This window comes from Oncorhynchus tshawytscha, linkage group LG14 (genome assembly GCF_018296145.1).
Source record: "Oncorhynchus tshawytscha isolate Ot180627B linkage group LG14, Otsh_v2.0, whole genome shotgun sequence".
In the NCBI taxonomy this organism is placed as follows: Eukaryota; Metazoa; Chordata; class Actinopteri; order Salmoniformes; family Salmonidae; genus Oncorhynchus; species Oncorhynchus tshawytscha.
Genome location: NC_056442.1, coordinates 30,202,318 through 30,226,337, shown reverse-complemented (window position 1 = coordinate 30,226,337; position 24,020 = coordinate 30,202,318). Strand labels below are relative to the sequence as shown.

At 45.6% G+C, this 24,020-nt stretch overlaps 1 protein-coding gene across 1 annotated transcript in view; it reads left to right on the top strand.

The window, feature by feature from the left end:
• LOC112267393 (neurobeachin-like) overlaps positions 1–24,020 on the top strand; it is a 338,648-nt gene that overhangs the window by 167,863 nt on the left and 146,765 nt on the right. The window contains 1 exon segment of the mRNA XM_042297331.1: positions 16,400–16,524. Coding sequence (XP_042153265.1) covers positions 16,400–16,524 — 125 coding nt within the window.

Genomic DNA, 24,020 nt, shown 5'->3' with positions numbered 1-24,020 from the left:
TAGCACTCACATCCGTCATCATGAAGTGCTTTGAGAGACTAGTCAAGGACCACATCACCTCCACCCTACCTGACACCCTTGACCCACTCCAATTTGCTTGCTTACAGACGATGCAATCTCAAAATAGGTCTGGACACAGAATGCTGATGCAATCTCACACCATAGTACACTGTGCAACTGGGTCTCGACCCCGCCCTGTGCAACTGGGTACTGGACTTCCTGACGGGCCGCCCCAGGTGGTGAGGGTAGGCAACAACATCTCCTCCCCGCTGATCCTCAACACTGGGGCCCCACAAGGGTGCGTTCTGAGCCCTCTCCTGTACTCCCTGTTCACCCACGACTGCGTGGCCATGCACGCCTCCAACTCAATCATCAAGTTTGCGGACGACACAACAGTGGTAGGCTTGATTACCAACAACGACGAGACGGCCTACAGGGAGGAGGTGAGGGCCCTCGGAGTGTGGTGTCAGGAAAATAACCTCACACTCAACGTCAACAAAACTAAGGAGATGATTGTGGACTTCAGGAAACAGCAGAGGGAACACCCCCATCCACATCGATGGAATAGTAGTGGAGAGGGTAGCAAGTTTTAAGTTCCTCGGCACACACATCACAGACAAACTGAATTGGTCCACTCACACAGACAGCATCGTGAGGAAGGCGCAGCAGCGCCTCTTCAACCTCAGGAGGCTGAAGAAATTCGGCTTGTCACCAAAAGCACTCACAAACTTCTACAGATGCACAATCGAGAGCATCCTGGCGGGCTGTATCACCGCCTGGTATGGCAACTGCACCGCCCTCAACCGTAAGGCTCTCCAGAGGGTAGTGAGGTCTGCACAACGCATCACCGGGGCAAACTACCTGCCCTCCAGGACATCTACACCACCCGATGCTACAGGAAGGCCATAAAGATCATCAAGGACATCAACCACCCGAGCCACTGCCTGTTCACCCCGCTGTCATCCAGAAGGCGAGGTCAGTACAGGTGCATCAAAGCTGGGACCGAGAGACTGAAAAACAGCTTCTATCTCAAGGCCATCAGACTGTTAAACAGCCACCACTAACATTGAGTGGCTACTGCCAACACACTGTCAATGACACTGACTCTACTCCAGCCACTTTAATCATGGGAATTGACGGGAAATGATGTAAATATATCACTAGCCACTTTAAACAATGCTACCTTATATAATGTTACTTACCCTACATTATTCATCTCATATGCATACGTTGATACTGTACTCTATATCATCGACTGCATCCTTATGTAATACATGTATCACTAGCCACTTTAACTATGCCACTTGGTTTACATACTTATCTCATATGTATATACTGTACTCGATATCATCTACTGTATCTTGCCTATGCTGCTCTGTACCATCACTCATTCATATATCCTTATGTACATATTCTTTATCCCCTTACACTGTGTATAAGACAGTAGTTTTTTTGGAATTGTTAGTTAGATTACTTGTTCGTTATTACTGCATTGTCGGAACTAGAAGCACAAGCATTTCGCTACACTCGCATTAACATCTGCTAACCATGTGTATGTGACAAATAAAATTTGATTTGATTTGATTTGATTTGGGGTCATTGTCCATTTGGAAGACCCATTTGCGACCAAACTGTACCTTCCTGACTGATGTCTTGAGATGTTGCTTCAATATATCCACATAATTTCCCTTCCTTATGAAACCATCTATTTTGTGAAGTGCATCAGTCCCTCCTACAGCAAAGCACCCCCATAACATGATGCTGCCACCCCTGTGCTTCACGGTTGGGATGGTAATCTTCGGCTTGCAAGCCTCCCTTTTTCCTCCAAACATAACGATGGTCATTATGGCCAAACAGTTCTATTTTTGTTTCATCAGATATAGGACTCGTTTTACTGTGGATATAGATACTTTTGTGCCTGTTTCCTCCAGCATCTTCACAAGGTCCTTTGCTGTTATTCTGGGATTGATTTGACTTTTCGCACCAAGGTACGTTCATCTCTAGGAGACAGAACGCATCTCCTTCCTGAGCGGTATGACGGCTGCGTGGTCCCACGGTGTTCATACTTGCATACTATTGTTCGTACAGATGAACGTGGTACCTTCAGGCATTTGTAAATTGCTCACAAGGATGAACCAGACTTGTGGATGTCTACAATTTTTTTCCGAGGTCTTGGCAGATTTCTTTTGATTTTCCCATGATGTCAAGCAAAGAGGCACTGAGTTTGAAGGTAGGCCTTGAAATAGATCCACAGGTACACCTCCAATTGACTCAAATGATGTAATTTAGCCTATCAGAAGCTTCTAAAGCCATGACATCATTTTCTGGAATTTTCCAAGCTGTTTAAAGGCACAGTCAACTTAGTGTATGTAAACTTCTGACCAACTGGAATTGTGATACTGTGAATTATATGGGAAATAATCTGTCTGTAAACAATTGTTGGAAAAATTACTTGTGTCATAAACAATGTAGATATCCTAACCTACTTGCCAGAACTAGAGTTTGTTAACAAGAAATTTGTCGAGTGGTTGAAAAAACTAGTTTTAATGGCTCAAATCAAATTTATTTGTCACATACACATGGTTAGCAGATGTTAATGCGAGGGTAGCGAAATGCTTGTGCTTCTAGTTCCGACAATGCAGTAAATAACCAACGAGTAATCTAACGAACAATTCCAAAACTACTACCTTATACACACAAGTGTAAAGGGATAAAGAATAAAGAATATGTACATGAAGATATATGAATGAGTGATTGTACAGAGCGGCATAGGCAAGATGCAGTAGATGGTATCGAGTGCAGTATATACATATGAGATGAGTAATGTAGGGTGTGTAAACAAAGTGGCATAGTTTAAAGTGGCTAGTGATACATGTATTACATAAAGATGCAGTAGATGATAAAGAGTACAGTATATACGTATACAGTGCCTTGCGAAAGTATTCGGCCCCCTTGAACTTTGCGACCTTTTGCCACATTTCAGGCTTCAAACATAAAGATAGAAAACTGTATTTTTTTGTGAAGAATCAACAACAAGTGGGACACAATCATGAAGTGGAATGACATTTATTGGATATTTCAAACTTTTTTAACAAATCAAAAACTGAAAAATTGGGCGTGCAAAATTATTATTTTGCAGTTGAGTTGGAGTCGTGGGTGAACAGGGAGTACAGGAGAGGGCTCAGAACGCACCCTTGTGGGGCCCCAGTGTTGAGGATCAGCGGGGTGGAAATGTTGTTGCCTACCCTCACCACCTGGGGGCGGCCCGTCAGGAAGTCCAGTACCCAGTTGCACAGGGTGGGGTTGAGACCCAGGGTCTCGAGCTTGATGACGAGTTTGGAGGGTACTATGGTGTTAAATTCTCACATAGGTATTCCTCTTGTCCAGATGGGTTAGGGCAGTGTGCAGTGTGGTTGAGATTGCATCGTCTGTGGACCTATTTGGGCGGTAAGCAAATTGGAGTGGGTCTAGGGTGTCAGGTAGGGTGGAGGTGATATGGTCCTTGACTAGTCTCTCAAAGCACTTCATGATGACGGAAGTGAGTGCTACGGGCGGTAGCCGTTTAGCTCAGTTACCTTAGCTTTCTTGAGAACAGGAACAATGGTGGCCCTCTTGAAGCATGTGGGAATAGCAGACTGGGATAAGGATTGATTGAATATGTCCGTAAACACACCAGCCAGCTGGTCTGCGCATGCTCTGAGGGCGCGGCTGGGGATGCCGTCTGGGCCTGCAGCCTTGCAAGGGTTAACATGTTTAAATGTTTTACTCACCTCGGCTGCAGTGAAGGAGAGTCCTCATGTTTTGGTTGCGGGCCGTGTCAGTGGCACTGTATTGTCCTCAACGCTGGCAAAAAAGTTATTTAGTCTGGGAGCAAGATATCCTGGTCCGTGACTGGGCTGGTTTTCTTTTTGTAATCCGTGATTGACTGTAGACCCTGCCACATACCTCTTGTGTCTGAGCCGTTGAATTGCGATTCTACTTTGTCTGTATACTGACGCTTAGCTTGTTTGATTGCCTTGCGGAGGGAATAGTTACAGTGTTTGTATTCGGTCATGTTTCCGGTCACCTTGCCTTGATTAAAAGCAGTGGTTCGCGCCATCAATCCACGGTTTCTGGTTTGGGAATGTTTTAATCGTTGCTATGGGAACGACATCTTCAACGCACATTCTAATGAACTCGCCACCGAATCAGTGTATTCTGTTTGACGCAATATATATAAGCTCCAACATAAGTGTATGTAAACTTCCGTCTTCAACTGTATGTGTCTGTAAAGTTCTCATACGATGTATTATTCACGATTCATTCAGGATTATCCATAATCATGGTAGCATCCACATTAATGTAGAAGTGTATAGAAACATTCTATTCTTATTTACAGTAAAAGTGACTCCAAAATGACACATTATTTACCATGAATTTCTATTGGGCACAAACTAATCTGAAGAATCACAAAGTTGATGTAATTGTTGCGTGCTAAGAATATGGGACCAAATACTACACTTTTGACTACTTTAATACACATAAAAGTGAATTTATCCCAATATTTTTGGAGCTCACGGTATATACTGTAGCTATAACACTATACCATACTATGACTATACTTCTCTACAGTGTATCACTATACTATAACTGTCCCCAGTGCCAATACTAGCCTAGTTCATCACTACAAACCAGCTCCCACTGTCCTAGATTGGGCTGTATTTGTGTTGTGAAATAGATTTCAGTCCTTTCATTTCCCACTTCACCATTTTATTTTGAGTCATGGCTGTCAGGTTTAACTGCCTTTTACCAACACAACACACACACAACACACACAGACAACACAGAACACAGAACACACACACACACACACACACATTCCCTGTGGAGCCAGGGTGTTAAATCTGTCTTTGTCTCCACAGCCCCGAGACACACACAAACACACATTCAGGGGAGATGGGATTTAAATACACAGAGGAAAATGGAGAGAAGATAGTGTTTTTACACATTTATTGCACTGCACTTAAATTCTAAAAGCATCCGTGAATAATGGCCACCATGTTTCCTCTTGGTTATCAGGTCTGGAAAATGAGCTTTTAAAATGCAGTTTGAAATCCATTTGTGTGATTGATGTGTGACAGGGAAAATACATTTAGCCAGTTTCTGGGAGGCTTGGCCTCAGTCATTCTTTATGCCTGTCCTGAAGCCCCACTACGAGGGGAAAACGGGGAAGTGGAGAGCCAGTCGTCCTCACAGATCCCATTGAGATAAACTGGCTGTCACTGCCTTGCACTTTACAGTCTGTACAGTCTGTATTGATCAAATGTTCAGTATATAGTCCAATTATTGTATGCAAGTCATTACCCTCATATCATTTGGTAGTATTTGTCTGTTTCTGTAAGTCTGTTAGCCTAACATCAATAGAAGACTTTAGCTGGCAGACATTTACTAAATCTTTGTTTAGTATCAAACAGATTGTGTAACCCGCCTGGAGGACATCTGTGTCTGAAGCTGTTCTAGGGTCACATTATTTCCCTGCATGCATTTATCTGTCTCATGCATGAAATTAAGCTTTTTGTGCTCATATTGGATTCAGCAAAGCAGAGTAGACATATAGCTTCAGATGCTGGAGAATATCAGACATGTCCTATTAGATGGATTTGAGTGAATTTATGGACGAGAACATCACAGTTTTAACACCTCTCAGTATGCAAAATCTAGCTTTGTTTCCTTCTCTCTCACTCTGTTCGAATATAGTCTTACAATACACTTACAATACCATCAGTACACTCCGAATACCATCGGTACACTCCGAATACCATCAGTACACTCCAATACCATCAGTACACTCCGAATACCATCTGTACACGAATTCCATACCATCAGTACACTCCACATACAATCAGCACTCCGAATACCATCTGCACATTCCGAATACCATCAGCACACATACAATCAGCACTCCGAATACCATCAGTACATTCTGAATACCATCAGCACACTCCGAATACCATCAGTACACCCGAATACCATCAGTACACTCTGAATACAATCAGCACTCTCGAATACCATCAGCACACTCTGAATACCATCAGCACACTCCGAATACCATCAGCACACTCTGAATACCATCTGTACACTCCGAATACATTCAAAACAGTACACTCCGAATACCATCAGTACACTCCGAATACATTCAAAACAGTACACTCCGAATACCATCAGTACACTCCGATACCATCAGTACACTCAGAATACCATCAGTTCACTCAGAATACTATCATGGCATTTGGAGTAAACTCAGAATACCACCTGTACACTCCAAATACAACCTATACACTCCTAATGCCACCTGTACACTCCAAATGCCACCAGCAAACTTCGAATACACTCCAAATACCATCCGTACACTCTGAATACCATTAGCACACTCCGAATACAATCTTTACACTCAGAATACCATCTGCACAATCCGAATATCATCAGTACACTCTGAATACAATCAAATTCAGTACACTCAGAATACCATCAGTACACTCAGAATACCACCAGTACACTCAGAATACCATCCGTACCCTCAGAATACCATCCTTACACTCAGAATACCATCTGTACACTCCGAATACCATCAACACACTCCGAATACCATCAGTACACTCCGAATACCATCAAATTCAGTACACTCAGAATACCATCAGTACACTCAGAATACCACCTGTACACTCAGAATACCACCTGTACACTCTGAATGCCACCAGCACACTCCGAATACCACCAGTTCCCTCAGAATACCACCATTACACTCTGAATACCATCAGTACTCTCCAGATACCATCAGTACTCTCCAGATACCATCAGTACTCTCCGGATACCATCAGTACTCTCCGGATACCATCAGTACACTCCGAATACCATCGGTACACTCCGAATACCATCAGTACACTCCGAATACCATCAGTACACTCCGAACACCATCAGTACACCCGAATACCATCAGTACACTCCACATACAATCAGCACTCCGAATACCATCTGCACATTCCGAATTCCATCAGCACACTCCGAATACACTCCGAATACCATCAGTACACTCTGAACACCATCAGCACACTCTGAATACCATCTGTACACTCCGAATACATTCAGAACAGTACTCTCCGAATACCATCAGTACACTCCGAATACATTCAAAACAGTACACGAATACCATCAGTACAATACCATCAGTACACTCAGAATACCATCAGTATACTCAGAATACAATCAAATTCAGTACACTCAGAATACCATCAGTTCATTCAGAATACTATCATGGCATTTGGAGTAAACTCAGAATACCACCTGTACACAAAGACAACCTATACATTCCTAAACCTGCCAAATGCCACCAGCAAACTTCAAATACACTCCAAATACCATCCGTACACTCTGAATACCATTAGCACACTCCGAATACAATCTTTACACTCAGAATACCATCTGCACAATCCGAATATCATCAGTACACTCTGAATACAATCAAATTCAGTACACTCAGAATACCATCAGTACACTCAGAATACCATCCGTACACTCAGAATACCATCCTTACACTCAGAATACCATCTGTACACTCCGAATACCATCAACACACTCCGAATACCATCAAATTCAGTACACTCAGAATACCATCAGTACACTCAGACTACCAACCAGTACACTCAGAATACCACCATTACACTCTGAATACCATCAGTACTCTCCAGACACCATCAGTACTCTCCAGATACCATCAGTACTCTCCGGATACCATCAGTACTCTCCGGATACCATCAGTACTCTCCGGATACCATCAGTATACTCCGGATACCATCAGTACTCTCAGAATACCAAATGGAACTACTTTTGACCAGAGCCCTTAGGTGTGTAGTATTTTAGATGTGTGCGTGTGTGTGTGTGTGTGTGTGTGTGTGTGTGTGTGTGTGTGTGTGTGTGTGTGTGTGTGTGTGTGTGTGTGTGTGTGTGTGTGTGTGTGTGTGTGTGTGAGAGCTGACTGAGAAGCCCCTTATGGGAGCCATTCCCAAATGGAGTTCCCTATGTAGTGCACTTCTTTAAACCAAGGCCCAGTGCGCTATGTAGGGTATGTATAGGGAATAGGGTGCCACTCCATTTGGAAGACATCCCGGACCACCCTCACTGATCTGCCTGGCCCAGCCTCCTTCAGCACAGCAGCTTGGCACGACGGTCCAGAATCTGTCTGATGCCAACCGCACGATTTAGAGTATCACTGGCCCCTCTCTCCTCCTCCCCTCTCCCTTTCTTCCTTGCCCTCTTTCGCTTTCTGCTTCTCCTTCACTACTAAGCCACCTCCGAAGTGAAAGCATATGCTGTGGGATGAGGTTGGGGGGGAGGGAATCATCATGTTTGCTTGGTTAATCAATTCATGTAATCTTGGGGTTGGTTTGTTTTACGTTTGATTCATATTAGCTAGATACAAATGAAAACATTTTGGCTTGTAGTTTAGGTTGCTGTACAACAATGATTATCCTTCTGCAAATCAAATCTCATGCATCATATGTGTTTAATATGTTTAATACATTGCAGAGGAAATGTTCAAAGCAGCTCCTTCCTCGTCCACCACGGTAGGCAGACTATTTGGAGTGGGAATTAGGGGATATAATCTGTAACGGTAATCTCTCGTCTGCCTACAGTGGATTTACATTTTTCCGGCTATGTAATCTATCGTTTACAATATCATTTACGTGGCTTTGTCCCTCCACCTACTGACATCTCTGTTCTTCAGCTCCAAGCATGCTGGGAGACTGACAGACATGGGACAAGCTCTAGACGTGCAGATACTCTGCGCACACACACACACACACACACACACACACACACACACACACAGAGTTGATTGATGTTTAACTGAGACTGAGGTCTCGTCGCTGTCAAATGCCTGCTAAGTCTCCTGAGCCTTCAGCTTACTGACAGTTGTAGATATTACATTCATATTATATTCACAGAACGGTTTGGTGATGTGATCCCCTTGTAACACGTTAATCTGTTTAGGCTGACTCAATATTATGGCAGAGAAGAGAGAGATTGGGGGGTGTAGGGGAAGGTATACAATGGAAGTCCTGGCTGCTAGCCAGACTGCCAAAGCTGGAGGTGGATTGGCAACTGGGAGGCTGTCTGGGTTGTTGTTGTTTGTGGTGGTAATACACACTGACTGGATAATTTACAAGGTGGAGGTGGAGGCATCATTTTAATAGGGTCGTATATTGGTTAAAGGTCAATAAAAGAGCCCTATACGAGCCCTGGCCAAAAGTAGTTCACTATACACTGAGTGTACAAAACATTAGGAATGTCTGCTCTTTCGATGATATAGACTGACCAGGCGAATCCAGGTGAAAGCTATGATCCCTTATTGATGTCACTTGTTAAATCCACTTCAATCAGTGGATTGAAGGGGAGGAGACTGTAGAAGGGGAGGAGACAGGTTAAAGAAAGATGTTTAAACTATGAGACAATGGAGACATGGATTGTGTATGTGTGCCATTCAGAAGGTGAATGGGCAAGACAAAAGATTTCATTGCCTTGAACGGGGTATGGTAGTAGGAGCGAGGAGCACTGATTTGAGTGTCAAGAAATGCAACGCTGCAGTGTTTTCACGCTCAACAGTTTCCCCCGTGTATCAAGAATGGTTCAGCAATGGACATCCAGCCACTTGCACAACTGTGGGAAGTCAACATGGGCCAGAATCCCTGTGACACCTTTTAGGGTCCACGGACCAATGAATTGAGGTTGTTCTGAGGGCAAAGGGGGGGGGGGCAACTCAATATTAGGAGGAGCAGGAGGACTGTGTAGTTCCTCACTCTGGTCTAGATGGAGAGGATGAAGATGAAGCACATGGTCCATTGATGTGACTGAGGAGCTTCTCAGACCAAACTGTCATCTGCTCCACTATCATTTGAATCATCACTCTCTCCCTCGCTCCATATTTCTCTCCACAGCTCCGTTTGGAGTACGTAAAGGACTTGCAGTGTTTTTCTACTTTTAGTTCCCCTTGAAGGAAACACAAAGCCTTTGAAATGTGTCCAGCCAGAGCTGCACTTAGTAACCTGATGCTGGGCCAACTGCTTAATGGTTTGCATTAGCTGCAAGCAATAAAACTATCCTCCTTCCCAGGTCCTCCCTGCTAATGTTGGAATAGTCATTTACAAAGATGGTTACCACATGCTGGAGCTGTTCCCTTCTTTCTCTCCTGTTTATAAGGCTCTAATTCACTCTTATTAATAATGAATAAAAATGCAGTTTTCTTTTGGGTTGCCCCAGGGCTCTGAGAATCATTTCAATGAATATTTCAACACATTATTTTAATCATGGTTCCACATACCCACAGGGAGGGAAGGAGTGAGAGAGGGAAGGGGGGCTGTTTTATAGTTCTCAGACCCTCCCCATCATTAAACCCCACGTTGCTGCCTCCATCCCTCCATGGCTCACTGCCTCCCTCCTCTCTCCCTGGCTGCCTTCCTCCCTCCTATCTCCCTGCCTCCCCTTTCCTTCTCCCTCCCTCCCCTTTCCTTCTCCCTCCCTCCTATCTCCCTGCCTCCCCTTTCCTTCTCCCTCCCTCCTCACTCCCTGCCTCCCCTTTCCTTCTCCCTCCCTCCTCACTCCCTGCCTCCCCTTTCCTTCTCCCTCCCTCCTCACTCCCTGCCTCCCCTTTCCTTCTCCCTCCCTCCTCACTCCCTGCCTCCCATTTCCTTCTCCCTCCCTCCTCCTCCCTGCCTCCCCTTTCCTTCTCCCTCCCCCTCCTCACTCCCTGCCTCCCCTTTCTTTCTCCCTCCCTCCTCACTCCCTGCCTCCCCTTTCCTTCTCCCTCCCTCCCCACTCCCTGCCTCCCCTTTCCTTCTCCCTCCCTCCTCACTCCCTGCCTCCCCTTTCCTTCTCCCTCCCTCCTCACTCCCTGCCTCCCCTTTCCTTCTCTCTCTCTCTCTCTCTCTCTCTCTCTCTCTGCCTCCCTCCATCACTCCCTCCATCCTGCCCTTACTCCCTCCCTGCCTAGGTTGAGAGTCCTACCTCTCTGATTTACAAGTCTTGTTAAAAAACATAGTAAAAACGGAGGCAAGCTGGGCCATTTAGACTTGTAATTTGATGCTGTATTTGTTAATGGGAGTGTTAGTGATTTATAGTGAAGTGGCTTCTGCTGTTGCTGCTGTGGGGCTCCTGGTGTTGTGCTGCTGTGTGTGTACTCTATGTAGCCCCCAGTGTGTGTGTGTGTGTGTGTGTGTGTGTGTGTGTGTGTGTGTGTGTGTGTGTGTGTGTGTGTGTGTGGTGTGTGTGTGTGTGTGGTGTGTGTGTGTGTGTGTGTGTGTGTGTGTGTACTCTATGTGGCCCCAGTGTGTGTGTGTGTGTGTGTGTGTGTGTGTGTGTGTGTGTGTGTGTGTGTGTGTGTGTGTGTGTGTGTGTGTGTGTGTGTGTGTGTGTGTGTGTGTGTGTGTGTGTGTGTATGTGTGTGCGTGTGTGTGTATATTCTAACCTGCTCTCAGTCTAACCTGTTTATCTCTGTCTGTCTCTCTGTCTAACATGTCCATCTCTGTCTGTCTCTCTTTCTAACATGTCTATTTCTGTCTGTCTCTCTGTCTAACCTGTCTGTATCTCAGTCTAACCTGTTTATCCCTGTCTAACTTGTCCATCTCTGTCTGTCTCTCTGTCTATCTCTGTCTCTGTCTAACATGTCTATCTCTGTCTGTCTCTCTGTCTAACCTGTCCATCTCTGTCTAACCTGTATCTCTGTCTGTCTCTCAGTCTAACCTGTCCATCTCTGTCTGTCTCTCTGTCTAACCTGTCCATCTCTGTCTGTCTCTCTGTCTAACCTGTCTATCTCTGTCTGTCTCTCTGTCTAACCTGTCCATCTCTGTCTGTCTCTCTGTCTAACCTGTCCATCTCTGTCTGTCTCTCTGTCTAACCTGTCCATCTCTGTCTGTCTCTCTGTCTAACCTGTCCATCTCTGTCTGTCTCTCTGTCTAACCTGTCCATCTCTGTCTGTCTCTCTGTCTAACCTGTCCGTCTCTGTCTGTCTCTCTGTCTAACCTGTCCATCTCTGTCTGTCTCTCTGTCTAACCTGTCCGTCTCTGTCTGTCTCTCTGTCTAACCTGTCTGTCTCTGTCTGTCTCTCAGTCTAACCTGTTTATCTCTCAGTCTATCTCTGTCTGTCTCTCAGTCTAACCTGTCCATCTCTGTCTGTCTCTCAGTCAAACCTGTCTATCTCTGTCTATCTCTGTCTAACCTGTCTATCTCTGTCTCTCGGTCTAGCCTGTCCATCTCTGTTTGTCTCTGTCTAACCTGTCCATCTCTGTCTGTCTCTCCATCTATCCTATCTATCTCAGTCTAACGTGTCTGTCTGTCTCATCTAACCTGTCTGTCTCTCTGTCTAACCTGTCCGTCTCTGTCTGTCTTTCAGTCTAACCTGTCTATCTCTGTCTGTCTCTCAGTCTAACCTGTCTATCTCAGTCTGTCTCAGTCTAACCTGTCTATCTCTGTCTGTCTCTCAGTCTAACCTGTCTATCTCTGTCTGTCTCTCAGTCTAACCTGTCTGTCTCTGTCTGTCTCTCAGTCTAACCTGTCTATCTATGTCTGTCTCTCAGTCTAACCTGTCTGTCTCTCAGTCTAACCTGTCTGTCTCTTCTCTCAGTCTATCCTGTCTATCTCTGTCTGTCTCTGTCTAACCTGTCTGTCTCAGTCTAACCTGTCTGTCTCTGTCTGTCTCTCAGTCTAACTTGTCTATCTCTCTCTGTCTAACCTGTCTGTTTGTCTCAGTCTAACGTGTCTGTCTCTGTCTAACCTGTCTGTCTGTCTCAGTCTAACCTGTCTATCTCTGTTTGTCTCTCAGTCTAACCTGTCTGTCTCTCAGTCTAACCTGTCTGTCTCTCAGTCTATCCTGTTTATCTCAGTCTAACCTGTCTATCTCTCTCTCAGTCTATCCTGTCTGTCTCAGTCTAACCTGTCTGTCTCTGTTTGTCTCTCAGTCTAACCTGTCTATCATCTCTGTCTATCCTGTCTGTCTCAGTCTAACCTGTCTATCTCAGTCTAACCTGTCTGTCTCAGTCTAACCTGTCTATCTCTCTCTCAGTCTATCCTGTCTGTCTCAGTCTAACCTGTCTGTCTCAGTCTAACCTGTCTATCTCTCTCTCAGTCTAACCTGTCTGTCTCAGTCTAACCTGTCTATCTCTCTCTCAGTCTATCCTGTCTGTCTCAGTCTAACCTGTCTATCTCTGTTTGTCTCTCAGTCTAACCTGTCTATCTCTGTTTGTCTCTCAGTCTAACCTGTCTATCTCTGTTTGTCTCTCAGTCTAACCTGTCCGTCTCTGTCGTTCTCTCAGTCTAACCTGTCTGTCTCTCAGTCTAACCTGTCTGTCTCTCAGTCTAACCTGTCTGTCTCTCAGTCTAACCTGTCTGTCTATCTCAGTCTATCCTGTCTATCTCTGTCTGTCTCTCAGTCTAACCTGTCTATCTCTGTCTGTCTCTCAGTTTAACCTGTCTGTCTCTGTCGTTCTCTCAGTCTAACCTGTCTGTCTCTCAGTCTAACCTGTCTGTCTCTCAGTCTAACCTGTCTGTCTCTCAGTCTAACCTGTCTGTCTCTGTCTGTCTCTCAGTCTAACCTGTCTATCTATGTCTGTCTCTCAGTCTAACCTGTCTATCTCTGTCTGTCTCTCAGTCTATCCTGTCTATCTCTGTCTGTCTCTGTCTAACCTGTCTGTCTCTCAGTCTAACCTGTCTGTCTCTGTCTGTCTCTCAGTCTAACTTGTCTATCTCTCTCTGTCTAACCTGTCTGTTTGTCTCAGTCTAACGTGTCTGTCTCTGTCTAACCTGTCTGTCTCAGTCTAACCTGTCTGTCTCTCTATCTAACCTGTCTATCTCTGTTTGTCTCTCAGTCTAACCTGTCTGTCTCTCTATCTAACCTGTCTATCTCTGTCTCTCAGTCTATCCTGTCTATCTCAGTCTAACCTGTCTATCTCTGTCTCTCAGTCTATCCTGCCTATCTCAGTCTAACCTGTCTATCTCTGTCTGACTCAGTCTAACCTGTCTATCTCTGTCTGTCTCAGTCTAACCTGTCTATCTCTGTCTGACTCAGTCTAACCTGTCTATCTCTGTCTGTCTCAGTCTAACCTGTCTATCTCTGTCTGACTCAGTCTAACCTGTCTATCTCTGTCTGTCTCAGTCTAACCTGTCTATCTCTGTCTGACTCAGTCTAACCTGTCTATCTCTGTCTGTCTCAGTCTAACCTGTCTATCTCTGTCTGTCTCAGTCTAACCTGTCTATCTCTGTCTGACTCAGTCTAACCTGTCTATCTTTGTCTCTCAGTCTATCCTGCCTATCTCAGTCTAACCTGTCTATCTCTGTCTCTCTGTCTAACCTGTCCATCTCTGTCTGTCTCTCTGTCTAACCTGTCTGTCTCTGTCTGTCTCTCAGTCTAACCTGTTATCTCTCAGTCTACCTCTGTCTGTCTCTCAGTCTAACCTGTCCATCTCTGTCTGTCTCTCAGTCAAACCTGTCTATCTCTGTCTAACCTGTCTATCTCTGTCTCTCGGTCTAGCCTGTCCATCTCTGTTTGTCTCTGTCTAACCTGTCCATCTCTGTCTGTCTCTCCATCTATCCTATCTATCTCAGTCTAACGTGTCTGTCTGTCTCTGTCTAACCTGTCTGTCTCTCTGTCTAACCTGTCCGTCTCTGTCTGTCTCTCAGTCTAACCTGTCTATCTCAGTCTGTCTCAGTCTAACCTGTCTATCTCTGTCTGTCTCTCAGTCTAACCTGTCTATCTCTGTCTGTCTCTCAGTCTAACCTGTCTGTCTCTGTCTGTCTCTCAGTCTAACCTGTCTGTCTCTCAGTCTAACCTGTCTATCTATGTCTGTCTCTCAGTCTAACCTGTCTGTCTCTCAGTCTAACCTGTCTGTCTCTCAGTCTAACCTGTCTATCTCTGTCTGTCTCTGTCTAACCTGTCTGTCTCTCAGTCTAACCTGTCTGTCTCTGTCTGTCTCTCAGTCTAACTTGTCTATCTCTCTCTGTCTAACCTGTCTGTCTGTCTCAGTCTAACCTGTCTGTCTCTCTATCTAACCTGTCTATCTCTGTTTGTCTCTCAGTCTAACCTGTCTGTCTCTCTATCTAACCTGTCTATCTCTGTCTCTCAGTCTATCCTGTCTATCTCAGTCTAACCTGTCTATCTCTGTCTCTCAGTCTATCCTGTCTATCTCAGTCTAACCTGTCTATCTCTGTCTCTCAGTCTATCCTGCCTATCTCAGTCTAACCTGTCTATCTCTGTCTGACTCAGTCTAACCTGTCTATCTCTGTCTGTCTCAGTCTAACCTGTCTATCTCTGTCTGTCTGTCTAACCTGTCTATCTCTGTCGGTCTCTCAGTCTAACCTGTCTGTCTCTGTCTGTCTGTCATCTCCGTCTCTGTCGGTCTCTGTCTAACCTGTCTGTCTCTCAGTCTAACCTGTCTATCACTGTCTCTGTCTAACCTGTCTTTCTCTGTCTCTCAGTCTAACCTGTCTGACTCAGTCTAACCTGTCTATCTCTGTCTGTCTCGGTCTAACCTGTCTATCTCTGTCTCTCTCTCAGTCTAACCTGTCTATCTGTGTCTGTCTCTCAGTCTAACCTGGCTGTCTGTCTGTCTCTCAGTCTAACCTGTCTGTCTCTGTTTATCTCTGTCTGTCTCTCAGTCTATCCTGCCTATCTCAGTCTAACCTGTCTATCTCTGTCTATCTCAGTCTAACCTGTCTATCTCTGTCTGTCTGTCTAACCTGTCCGTCTCTGTGTCTGTCTAACCTGTCTGTCTCTCAGTCTAAATCACTGTCTCTGTCTAACCTGTCTGTCTCTGTCTAACCTGTCTGACTCAGTCTAAATCTCTGTCTGTCTGTCTAACCTGTCTATCTCTGTTTATCTATCTGTCTGTCTCTCAGTCTAACCTGGCTGTCTGTCTGTCTCTCAGTCTAACCTGTCTGTCTCTGTTTATCTCTGTCTGTCTCTCAGTCTAACCTGTATCTCTGTCTCTCAGTCTATCCTGTCTATCTCTGTCTGTCTCTCAGTCTATCCTGTCTATCTCTGTCTGTCTCTCAGTCTATCCTGTCTATCTCTGTCTCTCAGTCTATCCTGTCTATCTCTGTCTGTCTCTGTCTAACCTGTCTGTCTCTGTCTAACCTGTTTGTCTCTCAGTCTAACCTGTCCATCTCTGTCTGTCTCTGTCTAACCTGTCTGTCTCTGTCTAACCTGTCTGTCTCTGTCTAACCTGTCTGTCCCTCAGTCTAACCTGTCTGTCTCTCAGTCTAACCTGTCCGTCTCTGTCTGTCTCTGTCTAACCTGTCTATTTCTGTCTGTCTCTGTCTAACCTGTCTAACCTGTCTGTCTTTCAGTCTAACCTGTCTGTCTCCGTCTGTCTCTCAGTCAGCTGAATGACTTCTGGCGTCTGGACTACTGGGAGGACGATCTACGGAGGAGGCGGAGATTCGTACGGAACCCCTTTGGCTCCACCCACCTGGACATCCCCTGCAAGACGTTAGACGACTATGGTTAGTCAGCATGCTCCTGGCTGATTTGATTTACAGTATGTGTGATTGGAAAGACAAACAGAATACTGTAGACCCAGAGGATAACACAGGAGCGTATTTGGCGACACCAACCCGCTATCGGGACACTGTAATAAGCAACCTTATTTCAACAGTTTTTCTTGTCAACTGTTTGGTTCTTACTTTTCAGAGTAAATAACTCACGGACACTATAGAAGCTTTAACCAAGTTTAATTCTTCCCCAAAGGTTCTGTACAGCTGAAAACAGACAGCTAAAGATTTCAGACTTCACAGTTTATATACATCCTACTTAAGACACTCCCCTTTCTCTCCAATCCTTACATTTTATGGCTCTACAGGAAGCTAATAAAGAGGGTAACAGGATTCCAAACATTTATTACTCTTAAGAGAATCTGTCCTCACCTCCTGACCTCAACCCCTCTTTCATCTAATAGTTATTCCGAAGCCTTCTTCTTTCTTCTGAGAACCATTCACTTCTAACAGAACCCAGTCTCTTTCATTTCCTATCATTCAAATCAAATCAAATCAAATGTTATTTGTCACATACACATGGTTAGCAGATGTTAATGCGAGTGTAGCGAAATGCTTGTGCTTCTAGTTCCGACAATGCAGTAATAACCAACAAGTAATCTAACTAACAATTCCAAAACTACTGTCTTATACACAGTGTAAGGGGATAAAGAATATGTACATAAGGATATATGAATGAGTGATGGTACAGCGCAGCATAGGCAAGATACAGTAGCTGATATCGAGTACAGTATATACATATGAGATGAGTATGTAAACAAAGTGGCATAGTTAATGTGGCTAGTGATACATGTATTATATAAGGATGCAGTCGATGATATAGAGTACAGTATATACGTAAGCATATGAGATGAATAATGTAGGGTAAGTAACATTATATAAGGTAGCATTGTTTATATGTTTACATCATTTCCCATCAATTCCCATTATTAAAGTGGCTGGAGTTGAGTCAGTGTCATTGTCAGTGTGTTGGCAGCAGCCACTCAAGGTTAATGGTGGCTGTTTAACAGTCTGATGGCCTTGAGATAGAAGCTGTTTTTCAGTCTCTCGGTCCCAGCTTTGATGCACCTGTACTGACCTCGCCTTCTGGATGATAGCGGGGTGAACAGGCAGTGGCTCGGGTGGTTGATGTCCTTGATGATCTTTATGGCCTTCCTGTAACATCGGGTGGTGTAGGTGTCCTGGAGGGCAGGTAGTTTGCCCCCGGTGATGCGTTGTGCAGACCTCACTACCCTCTGGAGAGCCTTACGGTTGAGGGCGGAGCAGTTGCCGTACCAGGCGGTGATGCTCTCGATTGTTCATCTGTAGAAGTTTGTGAGTGCTTTTGGTGACAAGCCAAATTTCTTCAGCCTCCTGAGGTTGAAGAGGCGCTGCTGCGCCTTCTTCACGATGCTGTCTGTGTGAGTGGACCAATTCAGTTTGTCTGTGATGTGTATGCCGAGGAACTTAAAACTTGCTACCCTCTCCACTACTGTTCCATCGATGTGGATGGGGGGTGTTCCCTCTGCTGTTTCCTGAAGTCCACAATCATCTCCTTAGTTTTGTTGACGTTGAGTGTGAGGTTATTTTCCTGACACCACACAGGGCCCTCACCTCCTCCCTGTAGGCCGTCTCGTCGTTGTTGGTAATCAAGCCTACCACTGTTGTGTCGTCCGCAAACTTGATGATTGTGTTGGAGGCGTGCGTGGCCACGCAGTCGTGGGTGAACAGGGAGTACAGGAGAGGGCTCAGAACGCACCCTTGTGGGGCCCCAGTGTTGAGGATCAGCGGGGAAGAGATGTTGTTGCCTACCCTCACCACCTGGGGCGGCCCGTCAGGAAGTCCAGTACCCAGTTGCACAGGGCGGGGTCGAGACCCAGGGTCTCGAGCTTGATGACGAGCTTGGAGGGTACTATGGTGTTGAATGCCGAGCTGTAGTCGATGAACAGCATTCTCACATAGGTATTCCTCTTGTCCAGATGGGTTAGGGCAGTGTGCAATGTGGTTGAGATTGCATCGTCTGTGGACCTATTTGGGCGGTAAGCAAATTAGAGTGGGTCTAGGGTGTCAGGTAGGGTGGAGGTGATATGGTCCTTGACTAGTCTCTCAAAGCACTTCATAATGACGGAAGTGAGTGCTACGGGGCGGTAGTCGTTTAGCTCAGTTACCTTAGCTTTCTTGGGAACAGGAACAATGGTGGCCCTCTTGAAGCATGTGGGAACAGCAGACTGGTATAGGGATTGATTGAATATGTCCGTAAACACACCGGCCAGCTGGTCTGCGCATGCTCTGAGGGCGCGGCTGGGGATGCCGTCTGGGCCTGCAGCCTTGCGAGGGTTAACACGTTTAAATGTCTTACTCACCTCGGCTGCAGTGAAGGAGAGACCGCATGTTTTCGTTGCAGGCCGTGTCAGTGGCACTGTATTGTCCTCAAAGCGGGCAAAAAAGTTATTTAGTCTGCCTGGGAGCAAGACATCCTGGTCCGTGACTGGGCTGGATTTCTTCCTGTAGTCCGTGATTGACTGTAGACCCTGCCACATGCCTCTTGTGTCTGAGCCGTTGAATTGAGAGCCGTTGAATTCATTTAATATCTCAATGTTCAAAGTTTAGCACATCCCAACACAACTATACTTGATATCTGCTTCTAACCATTTCCTCTATTCTACAAAGCCTGTCGAAGTAACTAGTCTCCTGATGGGATGGGACCATTTTTACTAAGTGTTTAGGGTTTGGTCAATACATGACAGGGTCAGGGGCATATATGACAGTAGCTGCTGTCTCTCCACACAGTACAATCCTGTCATTCATAATGTTGTATGATCCCAGACAACCACTGGGTTCTTCTCACTGTCAAGGCCAGCCTTATAAAGTGAGGAGCTATAGAGGGCCTCAGTATCCTCAGGGTCCAGGGTTGAACCGTGCACTATGGGCAGAGCCTGTTGCTGAGCTGAGAGAAGTTTATTGTCATTTTTATAGGTAACATATTTACTGCCTCTGTCAATTGAACATGACACGTCCGTTCAATGAAACATGTTATTTTTTGTAGACTTTTCATTTTACTGTTGTGCTCTTAGTCACAAACTTTCCCTCATTGAGCTGACTAGGGCTGCGTCCCAAATGACATCCTGTTTCCTATATAGTCCACTACTTTTGACCAGAGCCCTGTGGACCCTGGTCAAGAGTGGTGCACTATACACTGCAGGGAATAGGGTGCCATTTTGGACGCCGCCTAGCAGGGCAGATGGAGCAAAGGAACAAGGGGAACAAAATCTTGTGATTTAGAAACAACAAAATCTCTCACATCAAACAAAACATGCAATAAAATAAAATGTCATTGATTTCTGTGATGCTATCGAATCCTATTGTTCCAAGTTGTCTGAACGGAGGTGAGCAGTCACTAGGCCAGTTCTCTAACCCATGCCTGATGACCCAGGTCTGGTATGAGGAGGACCAGGAGTTTGACCTCCAGGAGAAACTCTGATCCCTAGTTCTCTGGGTCCTGAGGCTGCTTCCCGAATGGTACCCTTTTGACCAGACGCCCTGGTCAAGACGTAGTGCACTATGTAGGCAATAGGGTGCCATTTGGGATACAGATAGCTGTGCCGGGGGAGCCGACTGTTGGTTCCACATGTCATCTGGCCTCTCAGCTCTGTGTCACTGCCAGAAGACACACACACTCCAGTCCTGCGGATGACACACACACACCAGATGGGTTCTCTCTGGGCTGCAGGTGGCCCATGTTAATGGCACACACACAATAATGACACGGTCTGCTTCTTATTTCTTTCTCAACCGTCCAGACACCTACTAGAGGACAAGGAGAACAACATTCGTTGAGAGAGAGAGAGAGAGAGAGAGAGAGAGAGAGAGAGAGAGAGAGAGAGAGAGAGAGAGAGAGAGAGAGAGAGAGAGAGAGAGAGAGAGAGAGAGAGAGAGAGAGAGAGAGAGAGAGAGAGAGAGAGAGAGAGAGAGAGAGAGAGAGAGAGAGAGAGAGAGAGAGAGAGAGAGAGAGAGAGAGAGAGAGAGAGAGAGAGAGAGGTCTCTAACAGCCTTGTATTTAGTGAACAGCAGCCATGATGATCACACTCCAATAACTAGAGGGAGAGACTACTTGCCTGGTCCTAAATGTCAGTCTGACCAGTTTCACTCACTGGGGAAACATCATGTCAGAAGACAGTTTATTCTTTGGGAGCTTCTTGAATGTGTGGATTGAAATTTCTATGTGTGTGTACATCTATCAGCAACATTGACAGGGTGAAGAGGACTAAGGGGGGTTAGCTTTGTGTCTCTGCCCTCTGTCTGTCTGTATGACTATACCTTGTCTGTTCTGTAGCAGCAGCGGCAGCAGAGGATATAGTTAGCTGATTGGAGCTGGAGACCCATGAAATGGAAGTCAGGTTCATATTGATCCAGTGTTTAACAGGCTGTTCTACCTCCAGGTGTCCTTGCTGCCCTGCTCAGGTGGACAGGCTGGTTGTGTCCCTAATGGCACCTTATTCCCACTACTTTTGAATAGAGCCCCATAGGTTCTGGTCAAAAGTAGTGCACTATATAAGCAGGGTGCAATTTGGGACACAACCAGGCTCTCTCTGACCCTCTGCTACTCACACACACTGATCTTTATAGCTCGTTACAGCAGAATTCACACACACATGCACACACCCATTCACGCACACGCGTACACACACACACACTCTACTGCACCCCGGGACGACATATATAGATTATTTCAGCAGTAGAACACACATCATCACTAGCTATCATTCTATAAATTATACTATAAGTATCCTCTCTAGTCTGCCGTTCCCTGGTTTATTATCATGACTAATGAAGATTCACTCTGAAGGAGATGAGAGCTGCATGTTGTCTGACTGACTTTCAATGAGCTCTCTGAGGTATAACACTGTGGAGCATGTCTGAAACCTCAATAATACTGTAACTAAAGGGATGAATAAAGGTATAGCTACAGAGAATCTAGCTACAGAGCATCTAGCTACAGAGCATCTAGCTACAGAGCATCTGGCTACAGAGCATCTAGCTACAGGGCATCTAGCTACAGAGCATCTAGCTACAGAGCATCTAGCTACAGGGCAAGCTACAGGGCATCTAGCTACAGAGAATCTAGCTACAGAGCCTCTAGCTACAGGGCATCTAGCTACATAGCATCTAGCTACAGGGCATCTAGCTATAGAGCATCTAGCTACAGGGCATATAGCTACAGAGCATCTAGCTATAGAGCCTCTACCTACAGGGCATCTAGCTACAGAGCATATAGCAACAGGGCATCGAGCTAGCGGGCATCTAGCTACAGAGATTCTAGCTACATGGCAAGCTACAGGGCATCTAGCTAAAGGGCATTTAGTTTCAGATCATCTAGCTACAGGGCCTCTAGCTACAGGGCATCTAGCTACAGAGCATCTAGCTACAGGGCATCTAGCTACAGAGCATCTAGCTACAGAGCATCTAGCTACAGGGCAAGCTACAGGGCATCTAGCTACAGGGCATCTAGCTACAGAGCCTCTAGCTACAGGGCATCTAGCTACATAGCATCTAGCTATGGAGCCTCTACCTACAGGGCATCTAGCTACAGAGCATATAGAAACAGGGCAGCTAGCGGGCATCTAGCTACAGAGATTCTAGCTACAGGGCAAGCTACAGGGCATCTAGCTAAAGGGCATTTAGTTTCAGATCATCTAGCTACAGGGCCTCTAGCTACAGGGCATCTAGCTACAGAACATCTAGCTACAGAGCATCTAGCTACAGGGCATCTAGCTACAGAACATCTAGCTACAGAGCATCTAGCTACAGGGCATCTAGCTACAGGGCGAGATACAGGGCATCTAGCTACAGGGCAAGATACAGGGCATCTAGCTACAGGGCATCTAGCTACAGAGCATCTAGCTACAGGGCAAGCTACAGGGCATCTAGCTACAGAGAATCTAGCTACAGGGCATCTAGCTACATAGCATCTAGCTACAGGGCGAGCTACATTGCATCTAGCTACATGGCATCTAGCTGCAGAGCGTCTAGCTACAGGGCATCTAGCTATAGAACATCTAGCTACAGGGCATCTAGCTACAGAGCATCTAGCTATAGAGCCTCTACCTACAGGGCATCTAGCTACAGAGCATATAGCAACAGGGCATCTAGCTAGCGGGCATCTAGCTACAGAGATTCTAGCTACAGGGCAAGCTACAGGGCATCTAGCTAAAGGGCATTTAGTTTCAGATCATCTAGCTACAGGGCCTCTAGCTACAGGGCATCTAGCTACAGAACATCTAGCTACAGAGCATCTAGCTACAGGGCATCTAGCTACAGGGCATCTAGCTACAGAACATCTAGCTACAGGGCATCTAGCTACAGGGCATCTAGCTACAGGGCAAGCTACAGCTACAGAGCATCTAGCTACAGGGCATACAGGACATCTAGCTACAGGGCATCTAGCTACAGAGCCTCTAGCTACAGGGCATCTAGCTACATAGCATCTAGCTACAGAGCATCTAGCTACATGGCAAGCTACAGAGCATCTAGCTACAGGGAATCTAGCTATAGAGCATCTAGCAGAGCCTCTACCTACAGGGCACCTAGCTACAGAGCATATAGCAACAGGCATCTAGCTACATGGCATCTAGCTACATGGCATCTAGCTACAGAGCATCTAGCTACAGGGCATCTAGCTACAGAGCATCTAGCTATAGAGCCTCTACCTACAGGGCATCTAGCTACAGAGCATATAGCAACAGGGCATCTAGCTAGTGGGCATCTAGCTACAGAGATTCTAGCTACAGGGCAAGCTACAGGGCATCTAGCTAAAGGGCATTTAGTTTCAGATCATCTAGCTACAGGGCCTCTAGCTACAGGGCATCTAGCTACAGAACATCTAGAGGGCATCTAGCTACAGGGCATCTAGCTACAGATCATCTAGCTACAGATCATCTAGCTACAGGGCATCTAGCTACAGCGCATCTTGCAACACCATCTAGCTACAGAGAATCTCTAGGGCTGGTCCCCAGGTATGGGGGTGTAGTAATGAGATACTCCTGCCCTGTTAGTGTGTCTCTACTCTTTGTTTCTACTTTCAGTCTCTATTATTTGTCTCTACTCTGTTTCTACTCTCTGACTCTTCTCTCTGTCCTTATTCCCTCTCTACTCTGTTTCTACTCGCTGTTTCTACTCTCTCTACTTGCTGTTTCTACTCTGTTTCTACTCTCGCTCTCCACACTCTGATTTTACTCTGACTAATCTGTTTCCTCTCTCTCTCTACCCTCTTCCTTTCTCTATTTCTCTAATCTATGTATCTACTCTCTGTTTCTATTCTCTCTTTACTCTCTGTTTCTACTCTCTCTATTCTCTGTTTTTACTCTCTCTACTCTCTGTTTTTCCTCTCTGTCTACTCTGCTACACCCTGTTTTTCCTCTCTGACCCTGTTTTTCCTCTCTGTTTCTCTCTGTTTCTACTCTCTCTACTCT